At 43.7% G+C, this 26551-nt stretch overlaps 1 protein-coding gene across 1 annotated transcript; it reads right to left on the minus strand.

Moving 5' to 3' along the window:
* Nucleotides 1-2232: 2232 nt before the first annotated feature.
* On the minus strand, nt 2233-13616 carry HSP90B1 (heat shock protein 90 beta family member 1). The gene is made up of 18 exons (XM_048057380.2): nt 13402-13616; nt 12986-13085; nt 12176-12317; nt 11980-12096; nt 11429-11760; nt 10445-10556; nt 9598-9714; nt 7309-7425; nt 6535-6672; nt 6372-6449; nt 6209-6274; nt 5657-5926; nt 5189-5434; nt 4782-4918; nt 4301-4379; nt 4050-4205; nt 3385-3483; nt 2233-2488 (listed from the first exon to the last, which is right to left on the minus strand). The coding sequence occupies exons 1-18, from the start codon at nt 13448-13450 to the stop codon at nt 2459-2461; spliced, it is 2385 nt and encodes a 794-aa protein (XP_047913337.2). The 5' UTR covers nt 13451-13616; the 3' UTR covers nt 2233-2458.
* Nucleotides 13617-26551: the final 12935 nt, after the last annotated feature.

Below are 26551 nucleotides of genomic sequence, written 5' to 3' on the forward strand. Positions count from 1 at the left end.
CTTACCTGATTTACTTACAGTTTGTCAGACTATCGCCTCTGTCACTCTGCTGCTGGCTCTGACATCAGATGGATTCTACTTCAGATCTAAAGGCTGCAGCAAATTTAATCACATTCTTCCAAATGCATCCTGCTTCTAGTGGAAACTGAGCAACAAGGAGCATGTTTTAGCACTGAGGGAACCACTCCTGAGTGCCCATCTAGCAGCAGCAAAGGTGCCATTGCACCAGGTTTGAATAGCAGTTACTGCCCAGAATCGGTACAACTACAGGAGTGGAAAAAACCACAACTCAGTATGACTGCAAGACACTTCTTCCAGCAGTGATACTGTTTCACAAAGTTGACGAAAAGTTACAACTGTGTGTTCCTGCCTATTAATAGGAAACACTTGCCACTCCAGGGTAAATAAAGCAGCTGGACCACAGCCATGCTGCACATGATAGTCTCAGCTGAGGAAGATGAAGAAGCACAAAGCATGACTCCAAAGTGTGCTCTTTATTATTTTTGAAACGGAATCAGATAGGGCATCCTGTAACCAATCAATGCCTTCAGAACTCCAGCCATGGAACAGAGCAAAGGTTGTGTTGTTTGAAGTTTGTAAGGAATAAACAGAAAAGAATTCATAGCAAACAATCCTACACCTCTGGTAACATTCCTACCAGGTTTCTGAGCTGCAAAAGCAGACAGCAGGCCTAAGCCACATCTGCTACTCAGGCTGGTCAAGCATAGATAAGATGGGCATGCATACTTTTAATGCATTAAAGGATTTACTTCGTATTTCAAGCTTTATATAGTGAATCTGGAACATTACAAGTTACTTTAGGAAAATGAAAACCTTAGAAACAGTTAATTGCTACAAAACACATGCCTTAAAAATGGTGCTCTTGCCCTATTCAAGAACTTACTAACAAAGGACTGCTGCTGTTACAGCTGATACTGCTACCTGCTAAACAACTCCGGAGTTGGACCACTCCTTACACAACTTCCTGTGTATTAAAGATGCCTCAGCAGTGAATCCCCATCCCAATTAAGCTCCTCTTCCAGGAAGTCTCTAACAGCATACTTTAATAAACAAACTCTATACCCATGAATAAACCTTAATTATTTGGGCAACACAGCCTAGTAAAAGTAAATGGGAACACAAGCTTTTCACCTCAGTATTGAGGTACCTTCACATAATTACAGGTGATTTCACTGAAGATCATGAGACTTAAATTTCACTCTTTTGCCTGCCCAGTTAACAAGAGTGGTTCTCAAGTAGGAGCAGTACTTTAACAACAACTCTATGTACTTTCACAGAAGGCAAATAGAGATCAATGTAAACTTTTCCTACCAACTCTGTGAAAATTTGTTTCAAAAGTAGAGGCACTAGTGAGAAAACAGTGCTTCATGCAAACACCACAACACTAATGTAGTAAGTAGAAGAGACAGTGGTGTGTCCAACTTGTCTACATTACACAGTATTCCATTTGGTGTCAAGCTAATTCAAACGAAATCTGTTAAGTATGTACAGTGATTTGTCACAGTAGGGACACAGAACAAGAGCTAAAAAGTTCAGAAATAATAGCTTTAAAGGGTAACTGTAACAGGAAAGAACTTCCACACGAAAAAATGAAAGACTACTGTAGCTGTTGGAAAAGCTACCTGAGTTAAAGGCAAGGTTACTACAGCGGAGGATAAGGATAGTCTCCCAGAGAGTTAGCCGCTTCCAGTTATTCTTCAATCCTTTAATGAAAGGAAAATCATTTTGCTCATCTCAGCTGCAATAGCTACTGCTGCCTGTTCTGTAAAGTGCAGTAAAGTCATATCCAGTGCCACTGTGTTTTAAGCACATTTCAGAAAGCCTGCTACAAACCCCCACTTCTTACAACACTGCCTTTCCATTCAAGCCAGCAGGACTTCAATTCCAACACTTATTTTTAAATGCCTTATCTCATCTTTAAGATGTCAGTATTATATAACTTCCTGAATGCTTATTCCACACAAACAAGTTTGAGTAGAGCTCGTAGATGCCAGGTATACTTGGGACTGAACAGCACAGCAGATCTGTTAACACAAAACCCAGCCTTAAGCGTATGCTTTTGACTGCTGTGTATTTCAGAAGTGTGGCTGTACCAGTGCAGAACAGCATCAGGACAGCAAATTCCCTGTTGGACAAAGGACCTGAACACTCCAGACAATCCCTTTAATTCTTGAAGATGAGCTGAGCTTACTATGTAGAATTTAGAGTTACTGGTGTTTGGGAACATTTTATTTTGTACATGACAAGATTTTACACCAAGTCAGTTAAATAATACAAATTTACATTCATGAGGAATGTTTTAGAAAAGTCAACTTAAAAAAATTCTCCTCTGCCCTTAACCCCCATACCATCCCTCAACCTTTTACAGTGGAAAAAAACAAAATCTAATTCACATCCTTTCCTAGCCCCCCAATGCAGGATGGTAGGCACGCGCAGTTTACAGTTCATCTTTCACATCTGTGGATTCCTGTGGAGACAAACAGAGAATCAGAACATTGCTTTTACAAAGTGCAAAAAAAGTTACAAGAGCTATTTCAGATGAACTGAGAGACTGTTGATACTTCCCAAAGCACTAACAGAAGTGATATAACTTTTGAAGAGACATTAAAAAAAGCAAAACAAAACTTCTCAGCCCATTCAGATTTAGTTTACTATCTTTAATACTTTAAGTTACCTTTCAGGCATAGTATTAGTACTGTTAACATCCCATAACTTTGCTCCCTTATTTATTGCTATTACTGCAGTTTATACTACTCTGTAAATGCAGTAGTGATAACATCAAAACTAGTATAATTATCTACAGTACAGTAAGTATTATTCTTCAGTGTATTCTTAGGTAATCTGATAGATAATAGTAGGCAAATACATCCCTAAAAGCTTTGTATTTTTATTAGTCTCAAGATGTAGCGTTACAGGACTCTTCCAAAAGCAGCCTAAGCGAGCAGGTCCAGTCGGGCCTTCACAGTAACTTAGAAGTTAATGTCACCGAGAAACCACAGTACTTGATAGCCAATTTGTTGAGACTATTGCCCACAAGCTGTGGAAATCCAACAGGTAACAGGAAGCTCACAGCTGGGGATTTACTACTACTTTTTGCCTCGGGGCACTCATTACAATACCTTTAGCTTTATTTATCTCTAAACCCTGAATACACCTAGTTTTTTCTTCTTACAATAAAACTTGATACAGAATAAAGATTTATTTGTGCAGTAGTTTTTTTCCCCTCCAAGAAAAGCTTGGAAAACCTTGCACTGACAACTATGGTAACAGAATGCTAAGTGAAGAAATCTGTTGTCAGGAAGCACCAGGTAAAGCTGCGCATAGATGTAAGAGAAGAAAGAAGAATCAAACTTGAGACCTTACCTTCTGTGTTTCACTATCTTCAGCATCAGCATCCACCTCTTCTTCATCTTGCTCTGCCTCCTCAGCTGCATCTTCAGGCTCTTCAGGTTCTTCCTCCACCTGTGGGAAGGTCATAAACACTTCACTATGCATTCAAAGCTTTATTTGCTTTGAATGTTTGCTAGTCACAGACTAGCTAAATACAGGCTATGGTACTATCAGATCATAACACATGCTCCAGGTTACCTGAAAGAAAAACTGCATTCTCTTTTGCACTAATACACTATCATATTTTCCCTGGCAGGATAGCCAGCCTAAGTTTTTGCACAGCACTGTGGGAAGACCTATACCCAACTTATGAATTTATCCATTAGTGAAGGGGGCACATTGGTCTGTCTAGCCCCTACCTTACTCCCACAGAACCACCACTTGAAGGCAGCGGTACTTGAAAAGAGCATAATGGAAAAGCAGAATCCCACGCAACCGCAAAGAGCAGTAGCAGTGGAAGAGGATACAAGCACAAAAGGCTCATCAGCTCATCACTTTCCCAACCAGAAAGTTGGACCAGGCTCCTGAGCCCACTGCAGTATAGGAAATTAGGTACATACGCAAGTCTACCACTGCAGTTACATCTTAATAGATTTAAATATCTGCTTCTCATCAGCTACAAGTTGTTGGCAACTAACCTTTGCATCCAGGTCAATGTTTAAACTCAAACGAAGCATCCTTTCTATTCTGTCTCCGTATTCCTTGGTGTCTGGTAACATGTATCCTGATCTCAAAGTTGCAGTTTCAAACAATACCACTGCAAGATCTGAAACTGTTTTGTCATCTTCATTTTCCTAATATGGAAGCACAAAAAACCCACAAACACAGCTGTTAATTAGGCTGCACTGACAGCTTTGCAGTCAGCATTTCACTACTGTTATTAATTTACCTTGACTCGCCTCAGCATGTCTTTGATCAGTGGATGTCTGGGGTTTATTTCAAATGTCTTCTTTTGGCTAGCATAGTAACTGGAAAGAATAGAAGAAATAGAAGTCACATCAGTAAGTTTTGATGGATGGGACCCAGGTACCCTTTTAAACCCAAGAACACTGACTGTAACCTTGTTACTGTGGGTATCTCCCCCCTCCCTCCCTGCTTCACTATTAGTGAGCCTCTAAAAAACACAAGTTATTGTGATAGTTCACCTTATGTCACCGAATGACAGATGCAAATACTACTGATGAGTATTGCTCAGTAAGCAGAGTTTTACCTACCAGGCTTTGAAACAATGACTGTTATAGAGATTGCAACTTATTTATGAATGACCTTAAACTACACAGGATCATTTGAACCACATGGAAGCTTCTTGTGCCCATAGCAACCAAGGCTTATCAACTACATTTCACATTTGCTGCTAACTGAAAGCTTACTTTGTAGATATGTCCTTCCCAGTTTGGTAAGCTTGAGCTTTCATGATTCTTTCCATGTTACCAGACCATCCATACTGACTAGCCACAAGTGCACATGGAGACTGGGTTAAACGTTGAGAGAGCACAGCTTTTTCAATCTGTAGAAAAAAGCCTTGAAATTAGTTCACAGAACAACTCAAACTGAGTTAAACAGCTCAAATATGCTACCACATGGCCACTTCAGTATTTTATGAAAGCTCTAAAGTGACATTCTAACTCACTGCCCTCCTGAAGTAAAGGTGTTAAAACATTTCTTAATCCATAGAAGAACAGACCAAAAAGTTATGGTCAGCTCTACATCCCCAGAATTCGCAAGGCTTTGTATGAACTAGAGCAGCATTTACAAGTAAGCATTAAATATTTGTAACCTTGTCCTTCAGAGCTTTGTCTTTCATCCAGTTCAAGAGTGGTTCAAATTCCTTTTCCAAGGCTTCTCGACTCTCCTTAGATTTTTCACTTTCTTCGAACTTAACTCCTTCTTTTGCTACGTTCTGAAACCTCTTGCCATCAAATTCTGGCAGAGCTTGAATACAGTACTCATCTACAGGTTCAGTCAGATAGATCACTTCATAGCCCTTTTTCAGGAGACGTTCAACAAATGGTGATGACTCAGCCTATAATGAGGACAGACCGAGATACGAGTTTAACATTGTTGATACCAGCAGCTATTGAAAACTGTAGTGCTCTTTGATAAGTGTTAACACAAGGAAAACTGAACTGCAGTAGTAACAGGACCATAGCTATGTCATGCTTTACAAGAAGTACAAGCAGTTCACAATGTTTATTGTGCCATAAAACCATAGCAGTAACATTTCTTTCCTTCCCCGCTCACTTACCTCCTTTCTGCTGGCACCTGCCATGAAATATATTTTGTCTTGTTTCTCTTTCATTCTTTCCACATACTGGTCAAGGCTTGTAAGGTTACTTTCATGATGAGAAGACTGGAAGCGAAGAAGTTTAGCCAGTCGTGTACGATTGGAGTGATCCTCAATAACTCCAAGCTTGACATTAGTACCAAACTCTTTCCAGAATGTGTCATTGTATTTTTCTTCTGCAATTTTCTTGATCATATCAAGAGTTTTACGAACAAGTTTCTTTCTGATCACCTAGAAAAAGCAGTAATACAATGTTACAGCAACGTGCAGATGAAAGATCCCTCAATTCAGCCTCACTGCAAAGAACGGGTTCTGGACACTGAAGTGTTCTGACTTGAAGTAAACAAAAGTGGTCTGAAAACTGCACTGCTTGGTGACCAATACTTTACTTCCACACTCCTAACAATATTTAAAACAGTTAAATCGAGCCATTTATCGTCTAAATTTTGCTATTCATCTACTTATTCACTTTGAATGTGCCCCTGATTAAAAATTTACGACCAACTATCTTACCTTTAACAATTTATGCTGCTGAAGTGTTTCACGAGATACATTCAAAGGAAGATCATCAGAATCCACCTAATTGAAGAAGAAATTTTGTAAGTATAGCCAGCAGCTTTTGGAAATAAAGATTAAGTCTTACTTACATTTTTCTTTTTTTTTTTTTAATACTTACAACACCTTTAACAAAGTTAAGATATTTGGGCATCATGTCGTGGAAGTCATCAGTGATGAACACTCTTCGAACATACAGCTGAATTACAAGAAGAACAATGATCAGATTATGGATTATTATTTTTAAACAGAGAACTACAGCAATAATCACTTGCTTGTCTTACCTTAATGAAATCACTTTTTTTAGATCCATATTCATCGAACAAGCCACGTGGAGCAGAATTAGGAACAAACAAGATTGATTTGAAAGTTACTTCCCCTTCGGCAGTGAAGTGGATGTAAGCCATTGGATCATCATGTTCCTGTGAAGTGAAGTTTTCTTTAAGTCTATGTTGGGTAAGTATTGGCAAGTCAGTTCTTCTATTTATAACATGAATTTGCAAGTTATTACACAATTAAACTATCTAACCATGCTTTATGGAACCAAACGTTTGAGATTTGTTCCAGATTCTACTGAGTTACTCACACAAGTTATCTTCTAAGAACTACTAGATGCTTTCCTTTTTTAAAGCCAAGCAAGGTGATTCTGATGCACAGAACGATACCCTTAAGTCATATTACACTGTGTTTACAAGTAAAGACAACATTGTTTCTACAAAGCCCCATTTCCTTCATTCTTTTATGGTGTACAACACAAACACAGCCACTCTTAAACTACATGAAATTTCCCTGTCAGTTAGTTAAATTCATCAGTAAACTTCACAGGAGCTCAAACGTTACCTCCCTACCTAGGCCACCTGCCAGTTGCGTGGCATTATCTTCTCTCTGGAAGGGAGAGCAGCTCCTAGCTGAGATGCTACACCTCAGAAAATCTGCAGTTCAGTCCACCTACTGACAACAATTCATTCTTCAGAATGAAGCACCCAGTGCTGCTTACACAGTAAGAAATACTACAGCAAGCCTACTGCTTTGGAACAATTTTGAAGCTTACAGCTTACCTTGGAAAAGGTTTTGTAAAAAGCTTTGTATTCATCCTCTTCAACTTCTTTAGACGGTCTCTGCCAGATTGGTTTTATGTCATTCATGAGCTCCCAATCCCAGACAGTCTTTTCAACCTAGGTATGTAAACACAGGAATAAAGATGCATTCTTTAATTCCGGTTTTGAGTCAATTAAAGAAACTCCACTGAGCCTAAAGTCCTAAAATATCACTAGAAAAGTTACATATTTCTAATCTACAAACTAAATTAGACAGTGGCCTGGATAACGTCACTCAAGCGTATGTATTAGCAATAAACACATGGCAAAAAAAAGCAAGTCCACGCTTCAGTGTACCCTGTGCACATTTCACATTCACTGAAGTGTTGTGATTACTCTTCTTCTGCCACTCTGAAAAAAAGCTTCCCAGCAAAGACTATGTTCAATTTAAACCAGTGTCAGTTTACTTAATCCAGCATCACTTTGAGAAGTTCACTCTGTAAACCTTAAGCCTGTAGTAAGCTCGCGGGGCTCCCTGCCTGTAGTAAGCTCGCGGGGCTCCCTGCCTGTAGTAAGCTCGCGGGGCTCCCTGCCTGTAGTAAGCTCGCGGGGCTCCCTGCCTGTAGTAAGCTCGCGGGGCTCCCTGCCTGTAGTAAGCTCGCGGGGCTCCCTGCCTGTAGTAAGCTCGCGGGGCTCCCTGCCTGTAGTAAGCTCGCGGGGCTCCCTGCCTGTAGTAAGCTCGCGGGGCTCCCTGCCTGTAGTAAGCTCGCGGGGCTCCCTGCCTGTAGTAAGCTCGCGGGGCTCCCTGCCTGTAGTAAGCTCGCGGGGCTCCCTGCCTGTAGTAAGCTCGCGGGGCTCCCTGCCTGTAGTAAGCTCGCGGGGCTCCCTGCCTGTAGTAAGCTCGCGGGGCTCCCTGCCTGTAGTAAGCTCGCGGGGCTCCCTGCCTGTAGTAAGCTCGCGGGGCTCCCTGCCTGTAGTAAGCTCGCGGGGCTCCCTGCCTGTAGTAAGCTCGCGGGGCTCCCTGCCTGTAGTAAGCTCGCGGGGCTCCCTGCCTGTAGTAAGCTCGCGGGGCTCCCTGCCTGTAGTAAGCTCGCGGGGCTCCCTGCCTGTAGTAAGCTCGCGGGGCTCCCTGCCTGTAGTAAGCTCGCGGGGCTCCCTGCCTGTAGTAAGCTCGCGGGGCTCCCTGCCTGTAGTAAGCTCGCGGGGCTCCCTGCCTGTAGTAAGCTCGCGGGGCTCCCTGCCTGTAGTAAGCTCGCGGGGCTCCCTGCCTGTAGTAAGCTCGCGGGGCTCCCTGCCTGTAGTAAGCTCGCGGGGCTCCCTGCCTGTAGTAAGCTCGCGGGGCTCCCTGCCTGTAGTAAGCTCGCGGGGCTCCCTGCCTGTAGTAAGCTCGCGGGGCTCCCTGCCTGTAGTAAGCTCGCGGGGCTCCCTGCCTGTAGTAAGCTCGCGGGGCTCCCTGCCTGTAGTAAGCTCGCGGGGCTCCCTGCCTGTAGTAAGCTCGCGGGGCTCCCTGCCTGTAGTAAGCTCGCGGGGCTCCCTGCCTGTAGTAAGCTCGCGGGGCTCCCTGCCTGTAGTAAGCTCGCGGGGCTCCCTGCCTGTAGTAAGCTCGCGGGGCTCCCTGCCTGTAGTAAGCTCGCGGGGCTCCCTGCCTGTAGTAAGCTCGCGGGGCTCCCTGCCTGTAGTAAGCTCGCGGGGCTCCCTGCCTGTAGTAAGCTCGCGGGGCTCCCTGCCTGTAGTAAGCTCGCGGGGCTCCCTGCCTGTAGTAAGCTCGCGGGGCTCCCTGCCTGTAGTAAGCTCGCGGGGCTCCCTGCCTGTAGTAAGCTCGCGGGGCTCCCTGCCTGTAGTAAGCTCGCGGGGCTCCCTGCCTGTAGTAAGCTCGCGGGGCTCCCTGCCTGTAGTAAGCTCGCGGGGCTCCCTGCCTGTAGTAAGCTCGCGGGGCTCCCTGCCTGTAGTAAGCTCGCGGGGCTCCCTGCCTGTAGTAAGCTCGCGGGGCTCCCTGCCTGTAGTAAGCTCGCGGGGCTCCCTGCCTGTAGTAAGCTCGCGGGGCTCCCTGCCTGTAGTAAGCTCGCGGGGCTCCCTGCCTGTAGTAAGCTCGCGGGGCTCCCTGCCTGTAGTAAGCTCGCGGGGCTCCCTGCCTCAAAAGGCTATGGTTAGACATTCACCTTATTTCAAGAACATCTTATTTACCATCTTACAAGGTGTCTAACTCCAGTTGTTGAACAGGACTGTTTGAAAACACCTCTAGATGACAATGAAAACCGCTGAAGTATCTGACGCAACTTAAAAGACCTCACCTAGTCTGAAAAAGCTTACCTTCTTCGTTTTTGGTTTCTTCTCCTCCTCCTCTTCTTCAACTGCAGCTTCATCATCATCTGTTTCTTCTTTCTCCTTTGCTTCCTCTTCTTCTATAGGCTCTTCAACAGTCTCTGTCTAAGTAGACAATTCAAAGTGGTGTTTAGACTATTTACTAGGAGTACCTGCTAGGTAACTATTCTCTCAAATGGCCTAAATCACCCAAGTTAAAACAGTGCTGAGAGATTGATTGCCTGTTACAAGCATTTCCCCACAGATAGGTAGATACGTTTTTTCAGTCACATTTTTTATGACCACATGCTATCCTTTGCTACTCTGGGAGGCCACTGTACTCAAATTTTAAGATCTTCATAGCTTTACATTTTACCTTTAACAAAACACCAACTTTGATCAGATTGGGTGACGTCAAGTTAGTGCTACACCAAGAAAACGTTGCAAGAACAATCCTTGAAGTTCAAATGCTGCCCACTATTGAGAAGGACACCTAACCATGCTTAGGAGCTTACCAAAGCTTCCAGATACCAATCAAAGCATGTGAAATAAAGATTGTTTCCTAATATTTTGCAGTTTTGCTTCTTTGGGTAAAAAAATTGAGTTCTTAAAACCAAGCTCCTTCAAAATTTGTGATCTTAGCACAAATTCATGCCTTGAGTGGTAAGTAGCTAGCAAAATACTAGCCAGTTCTTCCTTTCCACTGAATCTAAGCAGCCAAAAACAGTAAAAGTTTAGAAAGTTAGACTAGTAAAAATTCTAGACTATGCCCTCCCTTCTTGAAATATCTGGCCCTTGAAAGACCATGAGCTATGAAATACAGCTCAGCGTACAATGCTCTGTTAAATACACTTACCTTGCTGCTCCACACATATATGGGGAAGTTTATGAATTGTGAGTATTTCTTGACAAGGTTTTTAACAGTATCCAACTCAAGATAATCAGATGCTTCTTCCTTCAAGACAAGGCTAAAAGAAAATACAGGAGTAAGTGCTGGACTAGTAGTTTAAAATTGTTTTACTGGAGGAGACTCATCTTTCCACTGTTGCAGCTCTAGGGACCCAGAATTATTCAACTGCAGCTCAACTAGCAAATGCTCAGGTATCTCTTCAAAAATACAGTCTCTATTAAAACTACTTAAATCATATGGAAAACCACCTTTTTTTTTTTTAAAATGGGGTCATAACACATCTGTAAATCTAAACAAAAACCTCTCATCAACAGTGATCAGGACACTTTGATGCACTGTGACAGCATTTGGACCCAGAGGGCCAAGACAAACATTTTCCTGCCAATGAAGGTCATTGTCATGCCAATGCCCTACCTTTCAGTAGTAAGGAGCCCTGAGAAATGACTGAAGGGCTCCTCTAAAGCCCAGATCAAAGAAATTTATGTGCACATGAAAGTGGAAAAAAATAGGGCTGTCAAACTACATCTAACTTCAAAGTCACATCAGGCCAGTCTGACTGGTGTATTAACAATCACCTGTTTCCAAGAGAAGGCTCTACAACCCTGTAGACATTTTGTTGTACCACAACTGCATCGAGAAACTGAATGAATCTACAGGCTGATGAAGCCTGAAATTGCTTGCCAACAGTTAGTTGTCAGTATGCTCATTGTTTTTTTCATTCATCTAACAGAATAAAGAACTGTATTACTACATTACCAGTCCACATTCTGCATGCAGTTAATAGTTTGGACATTTCTGTTAAACTGAAAACATCCATACTTCAAGAATCAAACACCACATGTAGTCGCAATGCCAAAGTCATCCACATATTCCAGTGAAAAAGACTTATCTACAAACCATTTATTTTTTCCAAGGAAACTTAGTACTTACGTTATGGTTGTGCCACGTCCTAAAGTGTTTCCTCTTGGGTCATCAATCACAGAGAATTCGTTTGAATCTGACTCCCAAATGTGCTGAGTATCATTGTTGTGTTTTGATGTGACAATAACTCTGTCTGCTACTAAGAAAGCAGAATAAAAGCCAACACCAAACTGGCCAATTAACTCAGATGTTGACTGGCTATCATCCTGCATTTCAGTCATCTTGTTTAAGAATTCACTTGTACCAGACTTGGCAATGGTACCCAGGTTTTTAATCAACTCCTCTTTTGTCATGCCAATACCCGTATCGGTAACATGAAGCATGTTCTTCTCTTTGTCACACTAAAAAAAAAAGAAAAAGATTAAGTTTGACTTTATTTTAAATCTCACTACCTAATACACTTATCATGGAAGAGTATTAAGGAGACTTGGTCCTAACGTAATCCTAATTTGTATTTGCATCAGTACTGGGCAATAAATTGAATAACATAATGATGCACTGTCTTCTTACATTCCTGCCACTGCTCTTCAGTAAGAGACAACGTATCTAGTATTTCTTACCTTGATTTTTACAGTGAGCTCCTCGTTACCAGCAAGAGCATTTTCATCAGTCAAGGATATTAACCGTATCTTATCTAAAGCATCCGAAGCATTTGAAATAAGTTCTCTCAGGAAAATCTGAAACAGAATCCAGCTGTCAGGAATTCAAGAATATAGATGAACAGTTCTAGCACGTTCTACTGACACAGGTACTAACCTCTTTATTTTTATATAAAGAATTGATGATAAGTTTCATCATTCTATTAACTTCTGCTTGAAATGCAAACTTCTCAGATTTTTCTCTGATTTCTTTGATCTGGGATGCATTTAGGCCATCTAGCTGGATAGCTTCTTCCTCTCTGTAAAGATAATGAAAAACTGTCAAATAACCTTGCCTACGTATGGTTTCCACTAATTGTCTAGCAACCACAGCAATGGTCTAATTAGAGAAACAGTAACTTTTAACTGACACTGATAGCCCAAATGTGGTGATCAAATGACATTTGCGAGACTTGCTATCATCAAGTGCATAGCCACAATCTAAAATGCAAGTGAAAATCCATGATTGCAAGTAAGACTATTTTATTATGAAGTTGAGGGACAAACAGAGGTATATTACAGCTACTGCAATGCTCAACGTGAGGTATATTTCAAAGGATTTGAAGCAATTCGTTGGTGTAGAGCTATTCAACCAGTGGGCACTAACCTCCACAATTTACCACATGCAGTTACATGCAAAAATACCCCCCATTTATTTATTGCTCCTTACAGAACTGACAGTACAGGACAAAAACAAGTTAAATACTTCAGAGTCCAAGTTCTCAGTCTTACCTCCATATAAAAGGCAACAATCTTCCTTTGATATATTTTATTTTTAACATCTGACTAGGTTTCTTTTTGCATGTTACTCCCCCACACCCCAACCTCTGCCATTTTAAGCATTACTGATACTAAAATTGATTTTTTGAAAAGCAACAGAACCTCCTGATGCTTTAAAGGCTGCTTACCCAGCACCCCACCTACTAACCTCTGAACAACTTCATCGTCAGTCCGGGACCCTTCCCTGCTTTTACCCAAGTCATCCTCCACGGTTGCATCCACACCCACCTCCTCAGCGCTAACGGACGCTGGACAGAAAGAGACAGGCAGCAAGCTGAGCCCCCCCGGTGTGTCGCTACCCAAATTGTCGGCTCCCCCCCCCCAAACCCATGCCCCCCCAACCTCCCACACGCCCCCCGCCCACCTGCTGGGGTGGAATAAAGCCCAGAAACGAAGGGAGGAGCCCCCCACCCCCCGGGAGCGTGCCCAGCGCCCCTCTCCCCCTCACTTCTCGCCGAGCGGGTGCCCCCAGCCCCCCCCCCCCCCCCCCCTCCCCTCAGCCTCCGCCGCCAGAAGGTTCCAGAATGCGGCCGGCGGGGGGTGTGTGTGTGGGGGGGCACTCACCGGCCAGCAGAAGCGCGCAGGCCAAAGCGAGCGCCCAGGCCGACCTCATGGCGACACGGGCCGCGGTGGCAGAGAAGAGCGCGGCCCTGCCCTACCGGTCCCTCACGTAACCGGCCCCGCCGCCGCCGATCGCGCTGGCGCAGCCGCGGCCCTCCCCCTCCGCCTTATCAACGGCGCCCCTCCGCAGCGCGAGGGGGGCTCCCGGCGGCCGGCCAATCGCGGCGCCCCACGCCAAACACGCGGCCAATGGCGAGCCGGCGGGGGCGGGGCGCGAAGCCGCGGCCGCCAATCCCGGCTTTCCATGTGCGGTTTCCTGCGGACGGAGCGTGGCCGGCGTCGGTTGGCCGGCCGCAACGCCGCCCGGCCAATCGTTTGGGCGGAGGGGCTTAAGGGGCGGGGCCGGCGGCTCTTTTTCGACCAATCAGGCGTCGATGCTTGGCGCCCCGGCCGCGTAGGGCGCGTCCGCGTCCGGCAGCGGTGCGGCGGGTCCCCGCGTGGGCAGCGCGGCCCCGACGGCTTCCGGGGGCACCCGGGATGTTTACCGGGGACACGGTTGCCGCGGCAACGGGCGCTTCCGGTCGTGGCGGCGCCGGCGGGCCTCTCCCGTCAGCCCCGAGGGCCTCCTCTTCCGCCCCCTGCTGCTGGCGGGTGCGCGTGCGCGGTTGCGCCGCGCGGCATGCTGGGAGTTGTAGTCCTGGGTGGGGAGGGGGAGGAAGGCGCCCCCTGGCGGCGCAGCGCGGGGCGGGCCGCCATTACGGGGCCCGGCGGCGGGCTTGTGATGGCCTCGGCCCCCCTCTTCCTGCCTCACGCGGCCTTGAGGGGACAGTGTTCGTGGGGGTCACGGAGCCCTAGAGTCACTGAGAAAACAAAAAACAAACACAAACAAACAAAATAAAAACTTGTAAAAGACCTTCATGATCCTTCTGTCCAACTGCCCACCCACCACCACAAACCAACCACCGATCTGTGTCCCTAAGCACCACATCCACACGTCTCCTGAATATCCCCAGGGTTGGCAACTCCACCGCCTCCATGGCAGCCTGTTCCGATCCCTGACCACCCTTTCCGTGAAAAAATTCCTCCCGATACCCAATTTAAACCTCCCTGGTACAAAAAGCAAGCTGCAATAAAACGAGCTGGGTGCTTAGCGGGTCCCCGTGTTTTCTGGCTTTCTAGTGCTCATCACAACAACCACCCTCGAGAGGGCTTATTCTGACTCCTTAGTCTGCCCTTGGGGCTGTTGTTTATTTATAATGTCCCGCCTCGCCAGAGTTGCCAGGTTATCCTGTTTGCCCTGGCTCCAGAAAATCACGTCTGAAAATTACGTGCAGTTTTCCAAGTGGCCATGGTGATGAGTGTGGTTGGAAGAAGGACATCATTGTCAGCTCGAGGCCGAGAGCGTTGGTTCCCTTCCTGCCTGGGGATCCCTGCCCGCTGCAGTGCTGATGGTGCCTGCCTCAGCTGCCGCCACGAGTGGCTGACGTGGGGGGACCCACGAGCATGCACATACCCAGCTCCTGCGGTGACAATGACAGAGAATTGAATGTGAAAATCAGCTAGAGTTTGTGAATTTGAGTAAAAGTAGGCCCCATGTTCAGAAGGCTGGATATTCCCATCCCTGACAGCTGACAAGTAATCAAATCTAATGCACCTATATTTGTATGTTAATAAGATACTTGAAGTGTCAAAGCCTCACTTTGCTTTCCTGAGGAAGTTACTCTGCCAAAATGTATGTCAGAATGACTAGGAAAATATGTCCAGGAGGATTCAGTGTCAGGATTATATGTAAAAATCTGACAGGTTTTCATGAAGGCCTATTTGAACTCAGAGAATTATGTTACAAATACTTAATTGGAAGTACAGTTTTGTCACTCTCAAATGGACAAAGTTTGTCTTTTCTAAAACTCACCTATAAGCAGTTTCAGGATTTGATTTCCTAATAATGTGTATATTCCTAGAGGGAGGTATGTTGCTCAATGACTGCATAGGCATTTAATGTCCGTGCATATTTGCAGAGTAAACTTATCTCCAACTTGTAGAACTCTTGCCTTAACATGTTTTGTGACAGTTTTGTTATAGTAGTTATTTTCTTGGCAGTGGGAAAATGTAATGCTTCATTGCAATCTTTTTGAACTTTGGCAGCTGGAGTAGCAGAAATGCAAACCAATTCTGTTGTTGACTATGTTAAACCAACAGAGATTTTAGATTAAGTTTGTTGAAATCCAAATCTTGTTGATTACTTTACTCTTATTATTATACAGTGCAGACTTTTATTTTTATTTTTTTACTTTTTGAAGGAGACATGAAATCTGATAAATCTCTGTTTCTATTTTATGCTTCAAATTTAGAGGTCAAGACTAGCCTTGTTTGCTGCATATAGATTACACTGTTTGCTTTCTTTAAAGCCCAGTTGTATTACCCAGCACAAAAGTGATAGGTGAGAATGAGGCAGCTGTGTACTTACACTCTCTCAAAGAAAGTTTCGCCTCTTTACAAGGAGGTTGGCAATTGAAGAAAACAACTTTGAATATTAAACTTCTAAAAATTGTTTATTGTAGCTATTTTAAAGCTAGGAACATATCATAAAGTATTGCGGTGAATGTTTTAAGCAAATCTCAGAATTTCCACTTAAATTTAATTCATTCTTAATTTTTGCTTAAGAAGAATCAAAGGAGTTTTAAAAATCTTAGTTGCGCTGACTACTGCTGATATTCAGAAGTCTGAATATCGCCTTTCAGCTTTTAATACCAAAGTAAAGGTGTAACTGCTAAGAGCTCATAGTGCTTCAGGATGAGAACTTAGCTACATGAAAGGTCCTGTAAAGCAATTCTATACACTTTTGATTGTGTTTATAATGATTGAAAGTGTATTTAAGTGCTGTATTTACTCTTTTAACTAAAAACGTGAGGGCATGTGGTGATAAGAGAAACACGGTACAGGTAACGTGTTTTTCCTTGCAAACAGTAGAGCAAACCTCTCCAGTGCTCTGAGTGCAACCTTATCAGCTCACCCACCTGTCCCAGGAGAAGCCTGCTCATTGAAGCATGCCACATGATTCCAACTATAAGCTGCAACTAACAAGAAGTGTTACCTTGCCAGAAATAGCTGTAGAGATAAACTGAGGAGTTCAGATGACCCAACTTTGGTTTAACCAGCTAAATTAGCTAACTAATCTTCCTAGGCTCTATCTGTAAAAAAGACACAGTTCTTCTCTCACTGTACTGGCTCTGGCATATGTCAGACTCATTGCTGAGCTGATTAAATTCTCCAGCCCAGCAAAATAGTCCGTAATTAAATCAGCTTATATCAGATCTAGCACACACCAGATTAGAGCATGGTGAAGAGCAGGAGTTTATGGCTAGGAGAAGGTGATATCCCTCTTTTGATGGTGGTGAGCTGAGCCACCACTTTTAGAAGCCTTGTAACTTAATGTACAGACGTGTTCATGTGTGCAAGTATAAGGAAACCATAAAAGTAAACACTGAGTTTGCATTGTAAGCATGTTGCCTCTTTTAATACAAAGTAAAACTGAAATCTGTAACTGATGCAACCTCTGCTTCAGGGACTAAATATTGTACATACAAAACAAACTGAAGACATCCACATATTTAAGATGCTATACAGTTTTGGGGACTAAAGCAAAAAGTACTGCTATTAATCAGCTTTTCAAGCTGATTATTCAGATATTAGAAAATAAAAAGAGTAACTACATACAGGCAAGATTAAAATACTTCTGTCTATAAACATTGACATCTTTACTAAATGCTTATGCTATGAATTATTCTTATCTGCTGTCTTTTTATCAAGAAATTCTGTTGAACAAATTACCATGTTCTGACTTCAGCCTTCTTCTAGTTAGGAGAAATACATCTTTTACCCACTACCTACTTAGTCTCAGAATTATTGATCTCCACCAAAGAGGGCTTTCACCCCTGCTCTAGTTTTAAGAGCACAGAATCCTAACTAGAAGGGTAACTCTTTCCTTCCTGTACAGTGAAAGGCTACTCAACCAAATATTCTACATCTTCATATACAAACATCTTTAGGCCTGTTTCTTTGAATCTTTTCAAACCATGAGCTGTAGTGAGCATCTTCCTTACCCTGGAGGTTGAATTGAAAGGGGAACACTTGTCCTGATAAAACTAACACTGTATGTGTCCATGACGCCAACAAATGCAACAAGAACAGTTCTAGGAAAAGCAGTGTTTTCCCTGAGCTCTGGCAATGGATGATGACGGTGGGCTGCTATCCAAAGAGTTGCTTGCTTGGCTGCAGCAGGGGTCAGAGTCCTGGATCCAGTTAGGCACAAGCCTGCTTTCCACTCCTCTTCCCCACTGAGCATGGCAAAATGCTCTGCAACTATAAAACTTGCTTGTCAATGCACGGCTCACCCTTAATAATGACACTAAATTGGAATGCTGCAGTGACCACACCCTGGCTGAATTTGTGATCTCAAGTAATATGGGCCAGGCAAAAAAGCAAAGTCTTGGCAAAAAAGCAAAAGGACCTTGTACACTAGAGGACCAAACTTCCAGCTCTTTAAAGAATTAGGGGATCAGATCCCCTTTGAATTTGTCTTTAGGGAAAGAGGAACTGATCAGAGCTGGAAACTCCTTAAGAACACTTTCCTGAGAGCTCAAGAGCTCTCCATCCCTGTGTGTAAGAAATCAAGCAGGGAAGGCAAGCAAACAGGAAGGCTGAGCAAGGGGCTGGTGGTCAAACTGAGGCAAAAGGAGGAAATGCACAGGCAGTGGAAGCAGGGACATAGGGCCTGGGAAGAGTACGGGGATGCCGTCTGGATGTGCGGGGATGGGATCGGGAAAGCCAAGGCACAGATAGAACTGAACTTGGCAAGGGATGCAAAGAATAACAAGAAGGGATTCTACAGGTACATTGGCCAGAAAAGAAAGGTCAAGGAGAGTGTGCCCCCTCTGAAAAATGATAAGGGAGAGCTGTTAACAACAGACATGGAGGAGGCTGAGGTACTCAACAAGTTCTTTGCCTCAGTCTTCACAGACATTCAGTCTTCCCAGGTCTCTCCAGTCCCTGAACCTCTAGGCAGGGGCTGGGGGAGCAAAATCCCTCCCACTGTAAGCAAAGAGCAGGTTTGAGACCACCTGATGAAACTGAACAAGTCTAAGTCTATGGGACCCAATGCCGTGCATCTCAGGGTCCTGAGGGAACTGGCTGATGGAGTTGCCAAGTCACTCTCTATCATATCTAAAAAGTCCTGGCAGTCAGATGAAGTCCCTGGTGACTGGAAAAAGGGAAACATCACTCCATTTTTAAGAATGGAGAAAGGAGGACCTGCGGAACTACAGACCGGTGAGCCTCACCTCTGTGCCTGGGAAGATCATGGAATGGATCCTCCTGGAAGCAATGCCAAGGCACATGCAAGACACGGAGGTGATCCAAGACAGCCAGCAGGGCTTCACCAAGGGCAAATCCTGCCTGACCAATCTGGTGGCCTTCTATGATGGAGTACCTGCATCAGTCAGTGAGAGAAGACCAACCAATGTCATCTACCTGGACTGCTGTAAGGCTCTTGAAGCAGTCTCATGTGACATACTTACCTAAATTTTAGAGAGGTGGATTTGAAGGGTGGGCTATTTGGTGGATAAAGAGTTCTCTGGATGGCCACAGCCAGAGAGTTGTGGTCGATGGTTCTATGTCAGTCAATGGCTTTATTTCAAGGTGGAGGCCAATGATGAGTGGTGTCCCTCAGGGGTCCATCTTGGGACTGGTGCTGTTTAATATTTTTATCAATGACATAGACAGTGGGATCAAGTGCATCCTCAGCAAGTTTGCAGATGACACCAAGCTGAGTGGTGCAGTTGATACCCCAGAAGGAAGGGACACCATCCAGAGGGACCTGGACAAGCTTAAGAAGTGGGTTCAACAAGTCACAGTGCAAGGTGCGGAACCTGGGTTGGGGCAATCCCAGATGTGACTACAGACTGGGAGAAGAACCCATTGAGAGCAGCCCTGTGTAGAGAGACTTGGGGATTCTGGTGGATGAAATGCTCGACATGAGCTGGCAGTGTGCGCTTGCAGCCCAGAAGGCCAACTGCATCCTGGGCTGCATCAACAGAGGAGTGGCCAGCAGGTAGAGTGAGGGGATTGTCCCCCTCTGCTCTGCTCTTGTGAGGCCCCACTTGGAGTACTGCATCCAGGTCTGGGACCCCCAGCACCAGAAGGACATGGACCTGTTAGAGTGGGTCTAGAGGAGGGCCACAAAGATGATCAGAGGGCTGGAGCACCTCTCCTATGAAGAAAGGCTGAGAGAGCTGGGGATTTTCAGCCTGGAAAAGAGAAGGCTCCAGAGAGATTTCATTGTGGCCTTTCAGTACTTAAAGTGGACTTATAAAAAAGATGGAGAACAACTTTTTGCTCAGGCAGATAATGATAGGACAAGGGGGAATGGTTTTAAACTAAAAGAGGGGATATTGAGGTTAGATGTTAGGAGGGAATTCTTCACTCAGAGGGTGGTGAGGCGCTGGCACAGGCTGCCCAGAGAAGCTGTGGATGCCCCATCCCTGGAGGTGTTCAAGGCCAGGCTGGATGGGGCTCTGGGCAACCTGGGCTGGTGGGAAGTGTCCCTGCCCATGGCAGGGGGGTTGGAATTAGATGGTCTTTAAGGTCCTTTCCAACCCAAGCTGTTCTATGATTGTATGTTATTTAACTGTTACGGTAATATCAGTGCTCTCACTTTACCTATTTTAGTTCTGGTTTCTGGAGAAACAACAGGAAGGAAAAAATAGCAAAACATATAAAACAGTATCAGTGCACTCACAGACCACAACCCGAGGAGCTCTAATATGACACTGTACTTCATTTTATCTAAGGACTTGAGAGACTCTGTCAGTTTTATCCATTTATTTATTTATTTAATGGTCTCAATATTAATATTGCAATGAATCCTCTTTGTTGACTTAGGAAAAAGCCAATTAATTCTGCAGGGGAACTAGGAGCTCAGTAATGTGAACAGGAACTGTCTGGGCATTTATTGATTTATTTTCCTCTTGTCCTTATATTTTTGTCTGGGCATCCGCAGTTGGCCACTGTTGGAGACAAGATACTGGGCTGATCCGAGGTGTCCATTCCCGAGTACTACGTATGTTTTATACATGCTTCATTATCTTGAACATCTTGAAAGCCCAGAGGCTCAAATGCAGTGGGTGTAGAAAACAGTCAGAACCAAATCTGGAAGGAGCCCTGGGCAGCAACATGCTCAATCAAATTAATCCATCATCATTCATCACAGAAAGTGGAACAACTGCAATGAAATTTTTCAATTTCCCTGTATGTTTTTAACCTTTTCTTCATGTCCCCACCATTTTTAGATCACCATTCAGAGTGGTGATAGATAGGAAGGTGAATACCCTAAAGCAGAGAATGAATTGAACTGAAGCTTCTTTCATCTTGGATTAATATTTTACTCACTGATTTGCTGGATAAAAGCAGGGTAAGTGCTTGGAATACCAGCTGCCTTTTGAAGCAAGGAAGCACTCTCCACCTTTTTTGAAACTTGATCTACTAAGTATGCTCTGGGCTTCCCTTCTGGACTGAAAAGACGGGGAAGAGGGAGGGAGGTTTGTTTTGAGAAGGTCAGGAATGAGCTAGGTTCATCACTACTTGATGCAGTAAGTATTTGGCAGTACCAGAGACTTTCAGTGCTCTGGGAACTTCAGAATGAAAACTGAGGTGCTGACAGAGTGTAGGCAGCTTCAAGACCAGGCAGCTGCTGAGGCAGCATGTCGGAAGGAGCAGTTTGGGACTCAGATGTCTGACGAGGGGCCTGGAGATAAGTTGTGACATTCTGTGTATTCAAACTGCAGGAATTTCCAGGAGGCCTGAAACATCTTGTGGGAACTTGGTTTGAAATACTTGTTTCAGACACTACACCTGCAGGAGACATTGTACTCGTACTGCTATGCAAGTCCTGAATCTGAGGAAAAAATCACCAATGCTAGGCAGGCTGCTAACATGATCAGTATTGGTGTTTAAACATCTAAAAGACTAACTTGTTCCTTCAGCAAATGTTTTTGGTACAAATGTTTCTTTCAACATTAAGACTGTTCATAACATCCTCAAAATCATGTTAGGAAGACCCCTTCATCTGTATCTTTTGCTGTTTTATATTTTTAGTATTAACCTATTTAAAAAAATGTTAAACACTGACTTAGTACTGACTTAAAACTCAGTATCATACTTCCACCATTTTTAATTTTTATTTTTGCTTTCCACCAAGTTTGATAAAAGCATTTGTTCTTCAAGTCTCATTTGGCCTTTGGGCAGCTTTATCCCTTTCCTCCTGCCACTGATGACTGCACTGCAGCTGACACTGGTGGTGAAGTCAGTAATCTGTGCCCCCACTCTCCATAACCCTGAGTGTTTTTGAAGTCAGCAAGGCGTCTCTTGAAGTTTCATGCTCTGCATTCTTGTAGCAGATGAATTGGCAGAAAGGAATGGGTTTTAAGGAGCCTAAGATAAAGGGCAAAAGCTGTGAAGGTGAAGAACTGTAACTAGAAGATCACTGTACAGAGAAAATAACCATGTTTTGATAGCTATATAAACCTCCCAGACTCTTCAGATGCTAAAACCTCTGTGAGTTTCACTATCACTGGAAATCTGCACCTGCAGTGATGTTTCTGGGGCTAAGAATAAAAAACCTATCAGAGGGAATATTACCTCTCTCAGAAGAGTTAAGGCTTACTCGGAGCTGTAATTACTATTCTCTAGCCGAGGACAGCCTAAGGGTGACCGGGTTCAGCACAAGGGCAGAGCCCAGCACCCACGACCAGCTCCCTTTGCTTCACAGCGGGCGCAGCAGGGTGCTGCATGACTGAGCTTAGGAGGCCAGCTCCAGCTGAGCGTTTAGATTAAAAAGCCATGAAACCATGCCGAGCTCTGAGTTCAAGCACACGCATCTACGCAACGCTGGACTGAAGTCTGAGTATGGGAAGGGTGGGGAAGGATAAGGCGGTCAAATTCTGTTTGCCCACCAAACGACCCAAAGCAGCAGGGACTTGGGCTCCATTTGTGGGGCGAGAGCTCGCCCTAGCGGCTCCCGGGCGGCGTTTCCATTCGGTAAGGGTTTCTGCTACTTGTAGAGATGTTTTACCACCATGTTTTCCACGGCTTTCTCTTAGCGCTGTATGAATTGCTTACATTTGGCCCTTGCTTCTACAAGGGCTAAATAACTGAGAATTATTTGTCAAAACAAATCAGCAGAGCACATTGCCTTTATATGCTCGTCCCCGTTAAGAGATAGGCTGGAAAGAGCTGTCTCTCAGGTACAGTTTTAAACTATTCTCTACATATATATATGTGTTTGTGCATATCTTTAAAATGAATATTTCTCTAGCTCTTTCTAATAGGAAAAAGATTTATTTTATTTATTTATTTATTTTCAGGTAGACAAATTACTGCCTCCTTGCAAATACGTCTTGACTTTTTTCTTCTTGTGTCTCAGAAATGGGGAAGATTAATAGACAACCTTTCAGCAACATTTGTTTGTGTCAGGAAAAAAAATATGCATTCCTCCATTCATAGACAGCACAAGTAAACTGCAATAGCCAGAGAACTCAACCTGTTGAATATACAGAAATGAGTGCCAGGATCTCGGTGAACAGCCAGAGGCACAATTTATTACCTCTAACTTTCATTTCTTGTATGTTAGGTCAAACCTGGAAAAAGAATGTTAACTAAAAAAATAAATAAATCAATCTTTGAGCTTTGTCAGAGTTACATAAAATATTTTCTTTCATAAATCATTCTGTGAAATCCACGTCCATAGGAATATAAAAACCTGCATACCAATCGTATGGCCAAATATATTTAAGAAGAAAGGAAGCTCTATATATTGAGACTGTGAAGTGTATTTTAAGGATGAGGCCACAATTTTCTCCATAATTAACTTTGAATGATGATAGTCTACGGTGACCAGGTGGGTCTAAGTCAAGCTGGGAAGTCACACTAGCCAAGCTGGGGTACCTGGAGCATAGACCACATAAGGACAAAAGAACAGGTCTGAACTTAAATGCAACTAAGGACCAAGGCAGGGGGAGGCTTCCCACAGCTGTTTTCACAGGAGCCTGATGCAGGTTACACTGCTGTACTGCATCAGGGCATAGCTTGGCTGGCACCTAAAGTCCACAGGGGTGGGAAGAAAAGGCTGTGTGGAGGATGGTGGTTTGATTGTGTGCTTAGCTGACTGTGTGCTTAGCTCTAAGATGGTGTTCTCTGTCTTTGGGGTGGTAGGTAGTGGGATATCCTAGCTTTTGGATGTTCTAGCTGTGCAAACAAACGTGAAATCTCTCTTGCTGCCCTTACAGCATGAGTTTAGGAAACTCCAGTAGCCACTTGCAGTTTCATCACTGTAGAAATGTCAACATGAGCAGCTTGGTAAGTGGGCTACAAGATAATATGATGAGGAAGAAATGAACTATTGACCAACTGACTTGGGTCTCTGTTCCACCTCTTGGTGTATGAGGGTTTTATCCACAGCTGCCTCGCTGTCCTTTTATGCATTACGAGATTTCTTCAGTCTTTGTTAACTGTTTGTGTTTCATGTTGTGTCAAGGCTGTTGAAAATTGTTTCCTTGCCAGTGTCTGAGTCCTTCTGCAGATCTGATCTGGGATTGTCTTCCTACAGAATAATCTGCGTAAAATAGGGTGGGGTTAATAGTAGAAAGGGCACATCTAATAAGATAAATGGTGTTGGTGGGATGAGAGTATTACAGCAGGTGATGAGTTGGCTGTGGGCTACGATACCTCTGAGATGACAACTGTGTGTCATATGAAAATAATAAAAAAAGTTTAATGGGGGTCATTCTTGTAATCCAGCGCTTATCCAGTTCTGTGTGAGGAAGACTTCTTAGAAACTACTGTGAAATTTAGCAAGTTGTCATGCAGTTGTAACTCCCAGTATTTCTGAAAGCAAAATGATTTTAGAGTGTATGAGGACTACTAGGACAGAATACAAAGCTGTAGTTTTTCTTTGATTCATAGGTAACTGCAATCTGATACTGATGGATGCTACAATAAAGCCATTGTACTTCACTGTTATTTACCCAGAGCCGTGATATGGATTTGGAAGTTTGAATATAAAGAAGACACTATATCCAGCAGATATCATTGTGAAAATACCTGTAGGAACACTTAGGTAACAAAAGCAGGCAGTAACAAAGTTTAGGAAAGAAAAGAAGACATTAAACTGATGAGATGCTGTGTAAGATAAAATGCTCTTGAGCCTGAGTTAAGTTCATTAAAGCTAAGGTGGGAGAAAAAGTGAATCATCTGTGTTCTGCCAAAAGACTGGAGTAATCAAAAGAGATGAGGATGCTGAAATCTGTTGTGATAGTTCTGTACAATGTGATTCAGAAGTTCTCTAGCTACAGGACCTAGATGTTGTTGGAGGTGAATGCTTCTTGCTGTGAATTTCTATTAATAGCAATGCTAACTATAGTGTTGTTTTAAAGAAGCAGCAGAATGCAGTGGATAATGTGCTGAAATTAGCAGTCTTATGAAGGTAATGAACTCATTAAATGTCATGGCAGTAGATTTTTGTGCCTGTCCTTAGATTTTTCTGACTAACTTGTGTTTAAGAACGGCTTGTGAATAGGTTGCAGTGCGTTTTAGCATTCATCTTGGAGTGGAATTTCAGAGGGGCACGTTGTCTGAATTTAGGTATACTGGCAGGCATCCAGACTTTCAAAAGATGTCAGTGCTCAATAGGACACCTAGAATCATCCTTTGAATTCAGTCTTGACCCAGCAGTTCCATATTATTATTATTGAGAGATGCTAAGCATTGAATGCTCCTGAAAACGTTGCCCAGAGTGGTTAATTCATGGCCTGTTCCCATTGAAATAGAACTCTTACTGACTTCAGATGGGCATGATCAAGTCTCCAAGGTTTTATTTCACATTTTTGTTGCTCAAATATGATTGTTGTAATGACAGAGGTGTGTCACAGTTTAAAGTGCTATTCTGTGTTATCGATATGATACTGAATTTCCAGGACTTCTGAAATGAAAGAGAAGTTCTACATCGCTTCCCATTTTTGACTGACCTACAGGAGATACTTTCAGTTATTTGCAGAGAATGGTTTTGAATGAGAAAATCTTCACTTGAACAGACTAGAAAGTAAGAGCAGAGGTCCTCTGGGTGGGTGAAGTGTCATTGATTTAAAGAATTGCTGGCAGGCTTGTCAAAAATGCTTGTAGTCTCTAATTCAAGCAAGGTGTTAACCCTGAGCTTGCCAGATGGTGCAGTGGCACAATGTATGGTTGTAAAGCTGTATTTGTTACGTGTCTAGTTCTTACCAGTAAGAAGTTTCCAGAATAAACAGCTTGACTGGCTGTACGATGCTCTTACCTTGCCATGTTTGATTAGCAGATGTGTTTGGGCATCGTACTGCTTGCCCCATCCACATCCTCCCTGACTGCAGAATGACCTGCCAGTGCTTGCCATCGCTGATGGCACTGGTGGTGTGCTTCTGGGAGACTGTTGTCATTAACCCAGCAACTGTGCAATAAGGTCTACAACACATGGTTCGGTTCCTTCAGATACTGAGATTTCTTGGCTGGGTATCTGCTGCTGAGTATATCAGAACAAAGGCAAATGCATATTTAATTGCATAGTAGAAAACACACAGAAGAAAAAATTCTGTAAATTAACTGTCTATTTACTCTTTGTGAAATTAAATAATCTGAGTCCTTTTTCCAATAAAAAAGATTATAGGGTTGAGAAAGCTTCTTAGATTGCAGATTGAAGCTGTACCAACTTTATCTGTAAGTTCACTGTAATTTCAGCAGCAGAGTGCCTGCAAATTCATGTTGCTTAGTAATGTTGTGGACAAAGTTATGAAGAAGTAGTATTTTTAAATTTATACATACTATCATTGACTTCTGTGTTTGAATGCCATTTGCTACTTGGATATCATTATTTTAGCATTATGCCCATGCAAGACAGTATCTGCATCCTATGTTTCTTGAACTAGTGCCTGTGGAGGCCTAAGTGAATAGCTTTGGGTAAAAAGCAGCCTAAAGCTGAGTCAAGGATATCTGTAAGTCACCACAGGTTCTAGATGTGGTGTAGCTATGCTAAAGCTAGTTACAAGTTACCGTATAACTGTGGTGCATTGTC

The sequence above is a fragment of the Anser cygnoides genome, chromosome 1 (assembly GCF_040182565.1).
Source record: "Anser cygnoides isolate HZ-2024a breed goose chromosome 1, Taihu_goose_T2T_genome, whole genome shotgun sequence".
In the NCBI taxonomy this organism is placed as follows: domain Eukaryota; kingdom Metazoa; phylum Chordata; class Aves; order Anseriformes; family Anatidae; genus Anser; species Anser cygnoides.